At 44.4% G+C, this 18496-nt stretch overlaps 1 protein-coding gene across 3 annotated transcripts in view; it reads left to right on the forward strand.

The window, feature by feature from the left end:
* The window catches only part of TRA2A (transformer 2 alpha homolog), a 39702-nt gene that overhangs the window by 11311 nt on the left and 9895 nt on the right, over positions 1-18496 (forward strand). For all 3 annotated transcript variants that reach the window (XM_019497852.2, XM_014603087.3, XM_006276979.4), the window contains exons 3-4: positions 6871-7042; positions 12995-13183. In XM_019497852.2, coding sequence (XP_019353397.1) covers positions 6871-7042; positions 12995-13183 — 361 coding nt within the window. The remainder of the gene's footprint in view (positions 1-6870; positions 7043-12994; positions 13184-18496) is intronic.

The following is an 18496-nucleotide window of genomic DNA, read 5'->3' on the forward strand; positions in this document are numbered from 1 at the left end:
CTAGGGGTGTGTGGGGTCCAGGGCATATCAACTTGTGGGGCCCGGGGGTGGGAAGGTTGCTGAGCCAGTGGAGTGAGGGATGGGTTGTGAGCGGCTTGAACCGGCAGTGCGTGGCAGCCATGGCAAGGCCTATACAGCACTGACCACAGGGCCCCCCTGAAAGCACAGGACCTGGAGTGGTCATCCTGATTCACGCCCCTCCCCCCCCCCCTCCCCCCACACCCACAGAATACAAGAGTAAGATTTCATTTTAAGCTATTGTGCAATTACCTCTGTGTACATTACACAAACACATGTAAATCAGGACAACAATAATTTTTTGAAATCACATTACTGAATGTTGTAGATGTTCAATTTTTAGAATATAATTTGGTATTTTTCTGGTTCTGAAATGGCAAAACCCCTTGCTGAGAGGAGTACTTCCAGGGGCAAGGGGAGGGACTTCTGGTGGGAAAGGTCAGGGGTTAGGGGGCTGGAACTTCCAGCCACAAGATGGTGACCAGGGGGTGGGGTGGGGCACCTGCCAAGGGGCAGGGCTACCCATGTGACCCTCAGCAGCTTGACAAAACTCAGTAAGCGGCCCTCCACCCAAAATAATTGCCTACTCCTGCCTAAGCTCTAGTAAGGACATTGTCATCATGTAAGCACATTAGAACACTTTTAGGCTGGTTCTTCTAGGTCTAAATGCAACCACAACATCAATAAATGTAACTTTCTTACCTTTTCGTTTATTTAGGGGGGGTGCCGTCTATAAGATTTGGCATTTGAAAGTTTGGTTATTACTTTTAATTTCAGAAGTGGGGATGCAAGTAGTGGTTACCCTTCAGGAGTTCTGTGTTGTATTCTTAGTTCTGTCAGTTTTTTGGTGTAACCTTAGGGGTGGGTTCCTTAGCATTAGGAACAAAGGCACAAAGTTCAGACTTGCTTTTTCTTTTCTATTTAGATTTAATAATCTTCCCCTCCCCCTCTTGTATATACCCCTTCTTGTATGGTATATGGATGGCATCCGACTTTGTGTGGGGCTTTAATCTGAGTTGAAGCCTGATTTCTGCTGTAATCAAAATGTTACCTAATATCTGTCAACTGTACCAAATTAGCAATCTGTATTCCCTTGTTGCATACTGTAAAACATGACTTGATTGTTTTCCATCCTTGTCCCAGCAAAACTTCAAGGTTAACCTGAAATTTTATAATTTGTTTATTTTTTGTAAACAAAAACAAAGCAAACAAACAAAACCCACCCAATTCTTATTGATGAGGATCTACCATAATTGAGATTTCATGGATTTTGCAAAATTGGGCATTGCCCACAAATTCCATGGGGGGGACACAACTTATTGAAAAAAAAATACTGGCTCCTCAGGGGGATTCAGCAGTCCTTGGGGTGCTGCAGCAGGCCATTGGGGGAGAGGTCTACCCCTTCAGAAGGCTGTCGGCAAGATGGCTGCTGCCCCTCACCACTGGCCGGGAGTCCTACCTGTCATGTGGCCCCTCCCTTCTCTACCAATTGGCAGCAAGGGTCAGAGCTGCATGACAGACAGCCCTCGCAGCTAGTCAGTGACAAGGTGGATGGCTGCTGGGGCCTCTTGGCCAATCAGCAGTCAGGGGTGGGGGAGCATACACCATGCTCTGCTTGCAAAATATTTGTCAGGCCCTGTGTTCTGCCCACAAAATTAGGGGCCAGCCACACCTAATTCAATAGGTCCCTACTTAGTGCTAAATAAAAGGATCTCTTAATATTACCAAAATGAGTCTGTTACCCCTTTACAGACGAGTGTTTTTTTTCCCAGTGCAAGGAAATTAACCCTATTGGAGACTTGCTATCTTGGGTATCTTCAAACTTGCAAGTTACCTGAGTAACTGACCTTTTCTTTCTATGATGATCTTTGCTGCAATAAGAGTATTATTTGTTGTGTATTATCTTATAGGAAGTATGTTGCAGAAACAAGTGAGGTTTTTAAACTTATATGTTTACTTGGAAAAACTACTGCGTCTGCATTTATGATGACCTTGATGGATTAGGAGGGGAAAAAGCAATATGAGTACAGTTGTACTGTTTAAAAATTATGAGCAAGATAAATTCCATAGGATGATGATCTTCTGTTTACTAAAAAATTCCCCTTAGACTGTTCAGTGGAGTTATAATTTGTAACTTTGACTTGTTGCTACACAGGCAGAGCTCTCTTGAGAAAATTTGAGTAAGTCCTCTAAATTTGATTCAGTTAATTTATTTAATCTCTGAACCATTACCAGTTTGTCTGACAATTTAAGGACTGGAGAGGTTCTAGAAATTGATCAGGGGGAAAAAAGGTGCCTACATTTTTTTAAATGGGATAAAGGAGTAATTAATTACCTAATACTATAATGAACAACTTTTGAGATGTAGACTCAGAAGTCAATCAGCAACTACATCAGCTACTTCAAATAGGCTCTTTCCTGCCTATGCAGGGGGTCGGACTCAGTGATCTATTGAGGTCCCCTCCGACCCTAACATTTATGAATCTATGAAATATTCCCCAAATATTAAGCAATATATAGTGTATTGCAATAGCATTTATTGTATGGCTATGTCCATGCTAATATTAGCTGTAAGTATTGATATTTTTTTTTTTTTTTTTTTTATATATATATTCATGATCAGCTATGGCTAGGAAGTTGTAAATTCATGCTCGTGTTGCTGGCATAAGCTGTGAACGTCTCTTATGCATGCTGTACTCTGATTCTCTCATCACCTTTATCTGGAGTGCCCATCTTCCAGAAACTGGTCAAAACTAGCCTGTGGCCAGTTAGTTATTTAATTTAGTCACAGGCACTTAATAATACACTTATTTCGGCTATTTATTGGTTTATCTAGAGCAGATCATGTAAACCAGGGGAGAAGGGAGGCGGTTACTGTGGGTCAAATCTGGCCTGCAAGTGTACTTTGCTTAACCTGTGGGGTTTCTCATGGACCACCCACATCCATGGGCTAGATTAAGCCTGTTGGATTTTACTGCCACTGCGGCCAAAGCCCCTGAGGTGATGTTATTCCTCGCTTGTGGTGCAGCTCCAGAACCTAGGGAGTTAATGATGGTCATCACTCCTCTTCCCATTTACTGCCAAAATCAGGGTTTTTAAGTCCCCCATTTCCACCTTGTTTCATGTGTTTGATGTCATTTCCTGCTGCCACTTCTCCTCACCCCTCTGCCTACCTGCCGCTCCGGCTATGTGGCCAGAACCACAGGACACCTCAGGAGCTGGCCAGGTCTGGCCCCCGCAATTCCCTGGCTGGCTCTGTGTGGTGCCGGCCTGACCGGACTGGTTCTTGCTGTGTTTTGCGGTCCTGGCCATGCAGCTTGGAACCAAGGAGGGAGGGGGAGGGAGGAACGGTGGGTGGGAAGGTAGGGAAGTGGCAGAAGGGTGGGGGAGGAGAAGTGGCAGCAAGTGGGAGTGAAGGGTCTGTGCCAGTGCACCATGGCCAGGGGTGGCAGGAGCACCAAGTCCAGGCTGGCAGGAGCTCTGCCTGTCACAGGCCGTGAGTGCCTTGAGGCCTCACAACCTGCTGCTGGTGCCGCTGCTTGGCAGGGGCTGTGAGCAGTGGGGCGGGGGGGCCTGTTCGTAGGAGTGTCCCACTGCACACTCCACCATACACATGTACCCTCACCCCCCCTCACATCACCATACACCCCCCCCCATGCACACTCCAGCTATCCTCCCCTCCACAAGCCACAACCCCCCCAGCCACCCTCCCCCCACAAACCTCATACCCACTCATACCTTAATATTCACATGCATACACCCACATGCGCTCCACACCACATACCCACACACCCCCCAATCCCATACACATCCACACCCTCCCCCACAGACACACCCACAGCCCCCCCACAGATCTATACGCACCTGCCCATACCCTCCAGCTCCCCAACATACAAGAGTAAGACTTCACTTGAAGCTATTATACAATCACCTCTATGTACACTACGCAAACACTTGTAAATCAGGACAAAATTATTTTTTTGAAATCAAATCAATGACTGTTGTAGATATTTGATTTTTAGAATATAATTTGTTTTTTTTCATGGTTCCAAGATGGCCACCCTCCTTGCTGAAAGCAGTAGTTTCAGGGGCAAGGGGGAGGGACTTCTAGTAGCAGAGGTTAGGGGGCAGGACTTCTGGTCCCAAGATGGTGACCAGAATCTGTGTTATACAGGAACATGTGGCAAATTAGTCAATAATGCATTGCTGGCGCAGAAGAAAGCACAAATATAATTCTGAAATATTAATAGAAGTGCCTTACGTAAGATCTAGGTGTTGATTATTATTCTGGACTTTATTAGTGAAGCAGCACAAATAACAGCATCTTGATTTGGACACATTTTAGGAAAGTTTGATAGGCAAACTGGAGAGAGACCATAGGAAAGCAGGAAGAACAAGAGGTTTAGAAAACATGGCCTGCATATGAAGTTTGAAGGAATTGGATTTGTTTATTAGATCAGGAGAGAGAGAAAACTGAAGCAGACGTAAATATTCCAATAGGTAAGAAGTTGTTGTGGTCAGCCGTCTTTGCATGGCTGCAGAAAGAAGAAATAGTAAATCTCTTTTGGGGAATACTTTAACTAGATTTGATATCACTTTGGCAAGGGAATTGTATTAAGTGGCCTCTTGAAGTTCCCTTCTAGTCTTTTATTTCTATAATTCTGTTTTCCTCCAGCCCTGTAACTTAAAAGATCATAATCTATCAGTGCTCATGATATGGACCAGGCCCAGGGTCAGTGAGGATCTAGTCAGGGAACTTCTGGTGGACTAGACATGTTCAAATCAGCAGGTCCTGATGATCTTCACCCCAGAGTGCTGAGGGAAGTGGCAGAGGTCATTGCAGGACCCCAGCACAGCTTTATGAGCACTCATGCTCTGGCAAGGTGCCAGAGGACTGGAAAAGGGCCAATGTGGTCCTCATTTTCAAAAAAGGGAGGAAGGAGGACCTAGGAAACTATAGGCCTGTTAGTCTTACCTTGGTCCTGGGGAAGCTCTTTGAGAAAATTATCCAGGAGCACATATGTGAGGGACCACCATGGGAGATGATGCTTGGGGGCAACCAACACGGGTTCATTAGAGGCAGGTCCTGTCAGACCAACCTAGTTGCCTTCTATGACCAGGTCACACAATCCTTGGACATAGGTGTCGCAGTGGACATAGTCTTTCTGGACTTTAGAAAGGCCTTTGACACTGTCTGTCTCTCACCCAATCCTCATTAAAAAATTAAGCAACTGTGGTGTCAGCGCCTACAGAGTCAGATGGGTCGCAAACTGGCTGGAAGGCCACACCCAGAGGGTGGTGGTGGACAGGTCATTTTTGACCTGGGGGGATGTGGGCAGTGGGGTTCCCCAGGGCTCGGTCCTTGGGCCTGCGCTGTTCAACATCTTCATCAGCAGCTTGGACTAGCGGGGGAAAAGCACCTTGTTCAAATTCGCGGATGACACTAAGATGTGGGGAGAAGTGAGCACACTAGAAGAGAGGGACAGGCTACAACAAGATCTGGACAGGTTACAGAGGTGGGCAGATGAGAATAGGATGGGTTTCAACACAGACAAGTGCAAGGTACTGCACCTGGGGAGGAAGAACCAGCAGCATACCTACAGGCTGGGGTACTCCCTTCTTTTCAGCACAGAGGCAGGAAAGGATCTTAGAGTCGCTATTGATTCCAGGATGAACATGGGCCACCAATGTGGGGAAGCGATCAGGAAAGCTAACCGCACCTTGTCCTGCATCCACAGATGCATCACAAGCAGGTCCAAGGAGGTGATCCTTCCCCTCTGCGACATTGGTCAGGCCACAGTTGGAGTAGTGCGTCCAGTTCTGGGCACTGCACTTCAGGAGGGATGTGGACAGCATCGAGAGGGTCCAGAGAAAGGACACTCGTATGACCAGGGGGCAGCAGGGTAGGCCCTAGGAGGAGAGGCTACAGGACCTGAACCTGTTCAGCCTCCACAAGAAAAGACTGAGAGGGGATCTGGTGGCCGTCTACAAACTGGCCAAGGGGGACCAGCAGGCAATGGAAGAGTCCCTGTTTCCCCCGAGCACTACTGGGAGTAACAAGGAATAATGGCCATAAGTTGACTGAGAGTAGATTCAGGCTAGACATCAGGAGGCGCTACTTCACAGTCAGGGTGGCCAGGAGCTGGAACCAACTTCCAAGGGAAGTGGTGCATGCTCTTGCCCTGGGGGTCTTTAAAAGGAGGCTAGATAGACACCTCGCCTTGGTCGTTTGACCCCAGCATTCTTTCCTGCCCATGGCAGGGAGTCAGACTTGATGATCTGATTAGGTCCCCTCCGACCCTACCAACTATGGATGCAAGACCATGTAATTCTGCTTTCTGAACCGACCTGTTAAATTGCTAAAACCAAACTGCTACTTATGAAACTAGTAAAGTACTTTCGGCCCTAGTTTTGTTTACTTCTAAGCCTAGATTTGCCTCGGGTGAGTTTAAAGTACTACTGGATCTTTGTTTCCCTCCTGATGCATAATGCACAAATCATAGGGTATAGAGTTTTTATGTAGTTGCTTTGCTACAGATGTTTCTTCTTGTTAATTTGGCTGTGTAGATAATCTTTGTTTTTAAAACTTCTTAGATGCATGTCAGAAGTATACCTGCCATCTCAGTTGTGCTACTGAACGATCTTGAGGGAATTCAAAACTAGTATAGATAGATTTGCAATTTTAGAATTAATAGATGAAGTAAAAAGTAGAATCTAAAAGGACATTTTAAATTTTGAAGTAAAGTTTATTAAAAATCCTCTGGGGTGTGTATCTTTTTTTTATATACCATATGTATTTGGCACACAAGTAACTGAATGTGGGGTTTTTTTTGGTTTGTTTTGGTTTTGAAGGTCCAGATCAAGAAGACATTCTCATAGACGTTACACTCGCTCCAGGTCCCACTCCCATTCCCATTCCCATAGGAGACGATCTCGAAGCAGATCATACACGCCAGAATATCGTCGTCGAAGGAGCCGCAGTCATTCTCCAATGTCTAACCGAAGGAGGCATACTGGCAGCAGAGTATGTGGTATTCATCAAGGCTAAGTATTAACCTAAATAATTAATTCTTTGTTAACTGCTTTCTATTAAAACAAAAAAGAATATCTATCCTACAAGTGCATGTGAAAATTCCTGTTTTTGTGTATGTTAATGAAAGAGGTAAGATCTGAGACATCTAGTATCCAGGCTGACTGCAGGAGTACGAGAAAGACATTGCTTGACTACTGTTTGAACCAATTCCTTTTCACTTGATACTAGGTGTTACTCTGCAGAATCATGTTTTTGAGCAGCATCACGATGTCTGGACTCTGGGTCTTTAGATCTGTGCCTTCCTCTGCCAGTCTTTCCTCCTTGCCCCCTGCTGCTTGACTACTTATTCATGCATAATTCACAGCATATTGTATTCAAGAGCACTTGTGACTGTGCACATCTAATATTTACTAAAGAAGAACTACAGTTAGAATTTATCTTTTTTGGACCTTCTTAAACAAGAGAGCCCACAGGGCATTTCTTTACCAAGTGTGGATCATTTCTGCTCTGTGCAGGTTGCTGGAGCATATCTAAGGAGTGACCTGTATAGTGGCCTCAGCCTGAGAACTAAGCCTCATCCTAGTCCTCTGCGTACAAGATGAAACAAATCTCTTAGTATCTAAAGAGTTAATGTGTGTGTTAAGGATATACATTTTCATATACTTTTTATGTAAATCAAAACCAAAATTTCACCTAGGAATTGTGGGTCATAATCAGTCTGTCAGACAAGGTGATCTGCACCTGGATACATTTCAGAAAGATCCTAGTGCCATCTGTCCATTCCTTCAAAAAAAAAAAATATATATATATATATATCCTACTGTTGAGTTTTACAGGCTGAAAAAAAGTTCTAAATTTTAAAGATGGTTTCAGGGTTATCCTTTAAGTTCCCATGGCTTTCTGTCTTGAAGATCATTCAGGGGACCCTTTGAAAACCTATCCCAGTCACCATATTCTCGAGCAACTAAGACTGCTTCCCCCTACATCAGCTTGAAGACCAGCCTCTTAACTACATGATCCTAGGCACAGGCCCTAATTCTACTCTCATTTAACTTGTTTGGAATGCTGTTGGCAGCAGTCTGGATTGCCACATTTTGTGGTCCTGTCTGTAAGTCTCCTTTCTGACAGCCCTATTTTTGTACATACAACTTCAGCTGCATACATGCACTGACAGGGCAGCATGGAGAGCAGCACCCTGGAAGTCAGTCTGTGGAGGTGAAGGGGTGTATAGGAGGGAGGGGGTGTGGAGGGGTGCAGATTGAGGCCCCCATGATGAGGGAGGCAGTGGGGCTGGGGCAGGGTGGTGAATGAGACCCTGGGGGAACAGGACAGGGCTGCGGGCAGCTCATCCAGGGGATCAGCATCCTAGTACTTAAAAATGGCAGTGGGGCTGTTTGCACTAAAGTTCCGCCACCACCGTTTTTAAGCACCAGGAGGCTTTTAACCGCAGCCAAGCATGGCAAGGGCGGAGGCAGACTGCCTGCTGTGGGCAGAACTTGGGGCTCTTCTCCCTGCTGCCTGTACCCTGGAAGCTGTGCACTGGCCATGCCGTGTTCCCTGCCTATCCATCAGCTAGAGGCACATCTCGCTACTGCCACTGTATGGGCAGGAGGCATGGCTCCTGAGGTAAGGGCAGCAGGGTGGCGAGCACCAAGCCCACAGCAGGCAGCCCACCTCCATTCAGCTGCACTCCGGTTAAAAGTGTCCCAGTGCTTAAACATGGCAATGGCAGTGGTTGAATGAAAACTCATTTGATGAGCTTTCATTCAAGCTCCCCTGCTGCCATTTTTAAGCACTGGGATGGTGATTCCCTGCCTACTGTTCCATCCTGCTTCCCACCCTTGCCTTGGGGTCCCATTCACCGCCTTGCCCCACTCCCTTACCAGGGGGGGCTCAGTCTGCCCCCCACCACTTCCCTTCCCCTCCACAGACTTACCTGCAGGGTGCTGTTCTCCACGCTGCACAACTGAATTCCTGTAAATCAGTTATTGGATTGGTATCGACTGATACATCTAGTGAATAATTGGCCATCAACATTGGCCCAGGAAATCTTTATTGGTGCACCCTTATAAAGTAGCCATTCTTCTACAAAGGATTTGGAATGACCAAAAGAGGTCAGAATGTTTTTGACGCTGTGAATTTCTATTTGAAACCTTTGGGTTTATTTTGTAAATTGTGTAGGTGTAGGTACCACAGCACTCTTGTTCAGAATTACTGCCATAGACCAAGCCGTCTCCACCAGCACAAAATAGGGGAGAGAGAGAGGTGTTGCCAAGTGCCTAGGAACCATATATGGCAGAGATTTGCCCAGGTGGGATTCCTCAAGTCAAATGTAACCTCAAGTCAAACCATGCTCCAGAGAACAAGTGAACCTTTTACCTTGCCTCCTTAAAGGTTTTTGCTAATTGAGTCTGGGAAAACTACTATGTAATTGCAAGTCTAGCATCTAGTATGACCCTGAGACTGTCAGTAATGCAGCAGCCTGTGTTTTTAGTTGGTTTATGTAGTGCAGAGGTGTCATACTCACCCTGGGCTGGGTTGGGGTCTGAAACACAGGGTCTGGCACAGCTATGTTAACATCCCATTCCTCTTCCCCACCCCTTTTCTACCACCACCAGTGTCTTTGTCTACAAAGGGCCCTGAATTCTGCAGCAGGCCATGCCTCCCATCCCCAAGTTTCCAGTAGGCCAGTGAGCCAGACTGCATGGAACAGCTCCATGTGCCAAATCCAACTGAGAGGGAGGGCAGAGTGCTGTATGCTTGACACCCCTAATAATGTATTGGTTCTGTCTCTTCCACGCACAAGTTTTTTAGAAGCCATTACGTACCTAGTCATAAATTAATGACCATCTGTGGACCAGTTCAGGATCCCCCTGTTGACAACCTCTTAACTTGTAGTGTGCTTCAGAACCCTGAGTCTGTTTCTGAGGTCAGTTTTTCATACTCTGAGAACTTCAGGTGGGATGGTCTCTGTTGGCTTCCAGGTGTTTAGTACTAAGCAGTCTACACTGTCAAACATCAATAGCAGCTGCAGACCCCAGACTAATACTTGGATTCTCCAGATCCAGAAAGATGGTGATTTTTATTTTCAACTGTTTAACTCTCCTAAAACTTAGTACAGTATCATGAGACAAAGATAGGTCAGGTCACATACCTACCCTCAAAGTCATCTCCTTTTCACTTTGCAAAGGTCTGTTACAAACAAAAGACAGACTTGTCAAAAAAGGGTGCAGGAATCTGATACAGTAGCTAATACAGCTCCCTGCATAGTTGCATGGTTTTTTTTATTAATAGGTTTTGCTTACTATTTCTTTATAATCTTCCCATCATAAATACTGTCATAATCTTCATTATAAATAAATACTGTCATAAAATGTATTTTATTTCTTTGATGAAATTGGCCTTTTTTCTTTACTCAAGTATAGTTGCAAGCACAGCAAAAGCTGTGTTAACCGGTATCTTGCGAGCCAGCATGCTCTCTGTTAACTGGCATGCCGACTTGTAAGGGAAACATGAAACCGGAAGTGCCTACCATGGCACTTCCGGTTTCACGGAGCCCCCTTGGCCCAGGGGCATAGCAGGCTGCGCGGGCCCCCCCTCCCTGTCCCTTGGGGCCCACGGGAGAGGTGACAATGCGGTGCATGGGGCGACAACACTCCAGACATGGTGGGACAGGCAGCGGCCTGAACAGCCAAAGAACCCTGTTCGGTCTGCTCAGTTTTCTGGCATATTTTGTTATCCGGCACCCTCCATTCCCCGTGGGTGCCAGACACCAAAGCTTTTCCTGTATATTGATTCATATCATCGTGCCTTTAAAATCAATACAGGATCTGGGTAGAAAGTGGCTTAAACGGAATTTTAAAAGGAAACAAACATAACCTAGTCAACTAAGAAAAATTGAGTGGTTTTGGAATTTTATTTACGTAACACTAGATCTGTTAATTAGTAGCACATTTTCAGATATTTTTCTCTATTACAGTATAAGATTCATACAAATGAAACATGCACTTAAAGCTGATAATACAGCAGATAAAGGTTAAATACAAAGCAAACAAATAACTGCTCCCAAAGGACTTCTCCCTAAACTTTTTGTTATGGTCAAAAACATTGGCAAATTACTTAAATTTTGCACGCACGCACACACACAGCAGTTTGATCTTAAATGTTAAGGTATCCCTTACAAATGTTAAGATATCCCTTAACATTTCCAGATATTTCTTTCCTGTTTATCTATGCCTTTCATGTAGTGTAACTTTTAGAAAAAATTATCTGAACCTCTTGTTCAAGAATTCCCTAAACGATGAAATGAAACTGAAGAATACCTAATTTTGTATGCCTGTCAGTAGCTTGAATCTGGAACTAGATTACTGCTGCATATAGTCAGGCAATACAGTGAGCTTTCACTAGAATTTTTCCTTGTGCTGCAGAATGCCACCTGCATATATTCCTGATCTTTAATGTGGCAAACAAAAAAGTTCAGTGTAAACACATGTTTTGTTATGTTTTGGTTTTCTTGAGTTTGGGAAGGCTGAAAGTATTTTTCCATGCTGTCAGCTTCACTGAAATAGGGAGGTGTTTAAATCAAAAGTTAAATTTATACAATATTAACTTTTATTGCTCATCTGTTTAGAGGTACCATTCAGTGATATTTTTTTTCCTCTACTCCCTTAGTTTTTCTCTTAACCATCACAGATGTTGAAAGCCTCAGTTGCAAAGCTACTGTTGCTTGGGATAACTTAAAATAGCTGGCTTATAAAAGTGATAAAATAACCTTGAAATAAAAATGTACAATTTAATTTTTAATCTACTTCTTAAAGTCAAAATGAATCTGCCACAATTTCTGTCATATACCCAGAATGTCAGTCCAAGAACCTTGAGCTAGAATTTTGGTCTGTTTTGCTGCTTGGTACATGTTCCTGTGGATACATCCTATGCCCTAAATAAGATGAGGCATTAGTCTTGATCCAATTTATAATGATAGGACAGGTGAACTTCATTAATGTGAAATGTGCTTTTGATTCACAGTTGCATGCAGACATAGTGGAAAGTGGTAGTAATATTGAGTCTTAATGGAAAATTGCAGGTTTAACTAAGATCTTTGTATCTAGAAAGAGATGATGAACTCAAAATGCATGAAGGAATTGTGTAAAATGGCATACATTAATGTCAGCCAATCTTTGTATTGAGGTCAAAGGTGAGATATATACATACATCTATCTCTGAGTGACCATATGTCCCAGATGTTGCAGGCTGCCCTGGTCAGTTAAGGTAAACTGAGGCAAAAGTCCTGGATGAGGATGCTGCTGCCCCCAGTGCCCAGCCCGGCTCCTAATGAGCAGCACATGGAGGTGGGGAAGGGGCTGGACTGGCACCACTTCTCAGCTGGGATAGTTGCCTACCATCAGCAGCTTCATGCCCTGCTGCTACAGTCCTTGCTAAGGCCCAAACCGTGCATGGCGGCCCCAGGTGGCTGCCAGCGGCCTCTGCACCGGGGAAATGGAGCCTAGCCAGGGCCTCTACACTCTTCTGTCCCACCCTGCTGTCTGGGGTGTAGATGTTCTGGTGCCCCCATCCCAGATTTCCTTAATAATATGGTCCCCCTAGATGTAGTGAATGTGGCCTTTTCTCCTTCTATTAGTTTTTGTTCATGTTATGCCTGAAGCATCTTAGTGGTTCAGTGTGGGTAAAGCTTGTACAGCTGCTTTCTTATTCTGTCTGCTCCAGAGCTATCAATCCAGCATCGTGCCACAAATATTAAATTCACCTTTATTAAATGTTGAATTTGGAAAATGCATTAGGTTAAAAATGCTAACCATTGACTACTTGGCTGAACAAAGTGTATAGTGTTTTCTCCTAAAACATTTTTAAATGTAATTGAAAATAAATGTGGCAGCACTAACACTTCATTGGAATTTATTTTGAATTGAATGTTTATTTTACCAGGCTAATCCAGACCCTAACACATGCCTTGGAGTGTTTGGTCTCAGTTTGTATACCACAGAAAGAGATCTACGTGAAGTCTTTTCCCGCTATGGACCTTTGACTGGTGTCAACGTCGTTTATGATCAGCGGACTGGTCGATCACGGGGATTTGCTTTTGTTTATTTTGAAAGAATAGATGATTCTAAAGAGGTAAGTTCATGCTCTCCTTACTGAGTTTTCATGATTAGGTTAGGTCTTCATAAAGACATTTTTTTAGACAGATGATATAAATTTATTTTGAGAACCCTTACACAAAAACAACTTTCAGTATATTCGAGATCCAATTGAAGGAAGGTGTTACAAATTAAGTTCAATCATTATTTATGCTTTATGATGGATTGATTTAAAGTTTCGAACATTTTTTTTCCATTTATATTCGTTTTGCTTCCTAAAGGTGCATATCATTAGTTGATATCAAAACAAAATATGTAACTTTACCACTAGGGGTGCACCAGTAAAGATTTTTGCCCCCCAGATTTGTGCTTGGGGCGAAGGCAGGCTGCGCACTGTGGGTTCAAGGTCTGGGGGTGTGCTGGCTTCTTCCTGGCAGGGCAGCTGGGCCAGGGCTGTGCTCTAAGCGGGCGGGGGCAGGGTGGGCGGTGGCAGTGTTGGGAAGGGAGGTTACAGGGTAGCTACAGGAAATTTTGGGATGGCCTTAGCCCACTCCATAGTCCCCTTCCAGCACTGCCACCACCACCCACCCCACTCTACCCCTCCCCTCACTGGGAAGAGTCTGGTGGAACCCCTGGCCCCGAACCCACAGCAAGCAGCCCATCCTCACCCAGTGCACAAATCGGGGGGGGGGCACATGCCCCCATGCTTCCCTTGGGGGTGCATGCAGTGCATCCTATGCCTTGCCCCAGATGGACAGCTTCTGACCCTGCCTCAGCCGTACTCCCTCCTTCACCATGGGGGCCTCTATCTGCCCCCACTTCCCCCACCACAGACTTACTGGCCAGATGCTGCTCTCCATGCTGTCAGGCTGCATTCCTAGCTGTGTGTATGCCTGAGGCTGCACACATGCATGCGCCATTTATTTGTTTCTTTTTAAAGCAAAATATCGGCCACACTGGCCCAAAAAAGCCAGTTGCCGATGTCAGTTTTCCTTTTGTCAGTGCCAGTATGATATGGATCAATATATCGGTGCGCCTCTATTTACCACTGTGTTCTACACAGTTTTGCTACCTGAAAGGTCCAGTATAACTGTGTACATGTAAACAGTTACATAGTTAATATTTTCAAATGTTACTCACCATCAGTCAAAAATTCCTTCTTTACTAGATAATAATTTCTTTGTGTCTTATCAAGCAGATACATTGGAATGGTAACTGGAGTTGTATGAAATGCACAAATGACATTTTAAGAGTATTAAGGAAATTTCTTTAAATATTTTGGACATATATATTTCTCTTATATACACATTTTGCATTTTACAGCTAAAAGATTTACTGAACAGAAGAAGTAATTTTAAGCAATAACTTAAACTGCTTATTTCAGATTTGGCAAGGAAAACTTCCAGCTTCTTTAAATTTCTTGAGAGAGTACCTTCTAAATGTGAATGGAAGGGTTGTTTTTTAGAGGTTCTTTCTGAGGTGTGTATTAGTTTTGATTGTTTTTGGGCAATCCTTTAAAGTTTTACAATTAGGAGATCACACTTCTCTTAAATTCCCATACTGAATTTCAGTGAGCTATTAGTTCAGTGCATGTATTTCTTACTTAAATGTTTCCAAAGATTGTAATAATTGTAGGCCTTATTTCATAGATTTCATAGACATTAGGGCTGGAAGGGGCCTTCCAAGATCATCAGGTCCAGCCCCCTGCCCAAGGGGCAGGAAGTTGGCTGGGGTCAGATCACCACAGCAAGATAAGCATCCAAGTGTTTCTTAAAGGTATCCAGTTGCACTTCTGGGGGGAGTCTATTCCAGACTCTGGAAACTTTCCTTATGTCTAGTCTAAAATGATCTTACAGCAGTCTGTGAAGGTTAGACCTTGTCTTCCCTTGGGGTGCTCCAGTGAACAGACATTCTCCCTGTGCCTGATGTTACACTCCTTATATATTTATAGGCTGCCACCAAGTCACTCCTGAGCCTTCGCTTCTCCAGGCTGAAGAGTCCCATGCCTCTCTACCCTTCCTCCATAAGGCCTGTTCTCTTGACCTTTAATCATGTGCATAACTCTCCTCTGGACTCCGTCAAGTTTCTCCACATCCTTTCTAAAGTGTGGAGCCCAGAATTGGATGCAGTACTCCAGCTGTGGCCTCACTAAGGCCAAGTAGAGGGAGGATGACTTCTTGGGTCTTGCTTGAGATGCATCAGTAGAAGCAAGCCAAAGTTTTATGTGCTTTGCTGGCTGTGGCATCACATTGGTGGCTCATGTTCATCTTGTGGTCATTCATGACCCCCAAGTCTCTCTTGGTCGTGGTGCTAGTGAATGTAGCACTGCTGCACTTATAAGTATGGTGTGGATTTTTTCTCCCAAAGTGGAGCACCTTGCATTTCTGTGTTGTCATCGGGTTTGGATGCACCCATTTTGCTAGCCTGTTCAGGTCGGCCTGAATCTCCAGCCTATCCTCTAGCGTGACTGCACTTCCCCATAATTTAGTGTCATCTGCAAACTTAGCCAGTCCACTTCTGACACACTAATCCAGATCATTTATGAATATATTAAAGAGTACTGGTCCAAGTACTGAGCCCTGAGGGTTGGTCACCATGTGCCATGTTGACTTGGTTCCATCGACTATTACTCTCTGGGTCTGACCACAGAGCCAGTTCCCCAGCCCTCGGACTGTAAGGCTGTTGAGGCCTCAGTTTCCCAATTTTACCATGAGGACATCATGGGAGACCAAATCAAAGGCTTTTTTGAAATCTAAGTATATGACATCAACCTCTTCTCCTTTGTCCAGGTGATGCGCCACCTGGTCATAGAAGGAAATGAGCTTGGTCAGGCAAGATCTACCCACAACGAAGCTGTTGGCTCTCTCTCAGAACGTTGCCTTCCACTAGCCTGTTGTTGGTGGTTTCACTGATTTATTTATTTTTTATTTTTTAATTCCCATCTTTCCAGGGATTGAGATAAAACTGCTTGGCCTGTAGTTCCCTAGATCTTCCATCCTTCCTTCTTTTCTTGAAGACGGGCCTTAATGCTTTGTATTAAAATTTGATTCCTTTTTAAGGATTATTTTCAAATTGAAAAACCTTAGGATATTTTTATTTTGATAGTGTAATTATAATATTAAACCAGCCTTTTATTTGAAAAATTTTGATTAACCCTGAAGCTTAATTTATCTGCATCTACCCATTGAGACCCTGCTTTAACCTCGCTAGGTCTAGTATAAAATCTCTAAAGGAACATGGATTTCACTGAACTGTTTTAGTAGCTCTTCTCTTTTCCTTAAGCATGTCTCAGAAGCCTGAGGGATCTCTGGTTTCTTTCAGCTTTCTTTATGACAGGTTTTTGTGCTGGTTGGTTCTAGTCTGTCACAGCTTGATCATTTGCACCTGGATTTAAGTAATCTCTGTCCTTGATATTTGTTTCCTAAGTAGGGGTTGCAGCACTTGAGAGTGGGATTAGCCCCTACACATTCAGTTCTAGCACTCAGGCCAATTTTGCAAGTGGGGCTGAGTCAGTTGGAAGTGAAATGATCTTTGGCCTTACCTGAGGTTGCCTGGATAGAATCAAAACAAAGTCAAAACTGAATCTCTCACAGGGCAGGTTAGAAAACTGTTAATAAAAGGTCGCTTTCAAATGTGATAGGTCCAATATAACTTTTTTTTGTTGTCCTTGAAATTGTGTTAAAACTTAAGGCTCTGATGGATGCTTCCCCTTTCCCCCCACTTTTCTTCCCCCAAGTGTTGTGTGAAATGTGGGGGATGGGCACAGAGGTATCCATACTTGGGGGAGGATGTCTTACCCCCAAACATATTTAACATGCTTAGTGTTAACATAGACCCCACAGCATCACATAATAATCTTTGCTTGACAGCCAGGAAATCTTAGGCATAAAGGGTTTACTGCCTTGAGGAAGATGCCCAATATCATTGTCAGATGTAGAGCTGGCAGATGGTAGGTTTCAGGTTTTTTAATTTAAGGCTGCTTCTATGCTGGGGTGTATCTGTCTCCTGTTAATATGTTGCACTGATGGAAAATGAATGTAGGTTTAATACAAGTAGTTGAACAATTGAAAATGTTCAGCTTCCTATTCCAGGGTAGGTAGTCTTTGTTAAAGAGGGAGGAGGGGTTTTTGGGTGTTCTGTTATTGGATCTGGCACAGCTATCCTGTGTATACCTGGACAGTCTATTTAGAGGTTTAATTTCCCTACTTTTAAAATGGAATAACTAACTGGGGATGGGAGAGTTAGATGATGATGTATTCATATGAGAGATTTTATTCCCCCCCCCCCCCCCCCCCCCCCCCCCCCCATGCATGGTGACCATGCATCCCAATTTGGCTGGGACAGTCCCAGATTTCATAGGCTGGTCCCTAATGGCTGGTGAAAAGTCCTGGAATAGCAGGTATGTGGGGCACAGTCTGGTGGGGAGGCAGAGTGGCATGGTGCTCCAGACAAGCCGATGGACTGGAGCAGTGTCCATTCCAGCCTGCCTCTAGCTGCTGCTAAGATTGAGCCTGCCAGGTAGGAAGGGTGGCACCTGCTCTAGTCTGCCCACCTTGTTTCCACACTACAGCAGTAGTGCCTGCATGCCCACCTGCCTGGCGCAGCATGCCTCCCCACCAGACTGTGCCTGGTGCCTCTGCCCACTGGTCTGCCCGCAGCAATGCCACTGACTGGGGGGGGGACACGACACACAGATGGACGGACAACCTGGCTCCTCAGCATCTGTATAGTTTGAATCAGCTTTAGAAAAAAGGATCCAATCAGCTATTAGATAGAAGCACCAAAAAGCCCTGCTGAAGCGCACAATCTATACAGACGTTGGGCTAGCTGGCTTAAACTAACACAGTGCCTCTTCTGGGCATGTGCTGCGCTTGGCATGCCAAGCTTAAAGTAACTGCTGGGTTGGGGGGGTCTATGTCTTTAAGCAGCCTTTGTTACTAAATGTACACAGAGTGAAACAGTAGCTCTGGGAATCTTGAAATTTCCTCACCCTTCACAGTTGAGGGTAAACTCTGAACCTTAAGTGTGATGGTTTTGCTGTCAGACTGGTTAGGTGCCATTGTTGGCTGTGTTTGCAGATATATTTCTAATCTGTTTATCTCGCAATCCTAAACTCTCTTTCAGGTTTCAGGAAGGAACACCTGCCCATCGTATCAAACTTCCATCTTCCTTCCTGAGTACTTGCATAATGTTATTGCATATTTTCAATACAAAGTCTGTAGCATTAAATGCAATTGAACACTGTCTTGTAGTTAACACTTATTTTAACACAAATTGAAAAATGCTAAACACCTGTAGATCATGTGTTTTTAATTATTGCCATCATATTTTGGATTTTTTTGGTCAGAGT

Source organism: Alligator mississippiensis, chromosome 5 (assembly GCF_030867095.1).
Source record: "Alligator mississippiensis isolate rAllMis1 chromosome 5, rAllMis1, whole genome shotgun sequence".
Classification (NCBI taxonomy): Eukaryota; Metazoa; Chordata; order Crocodylia; family Alligatoridae; genus Alligator; species Alligator mississippiensis.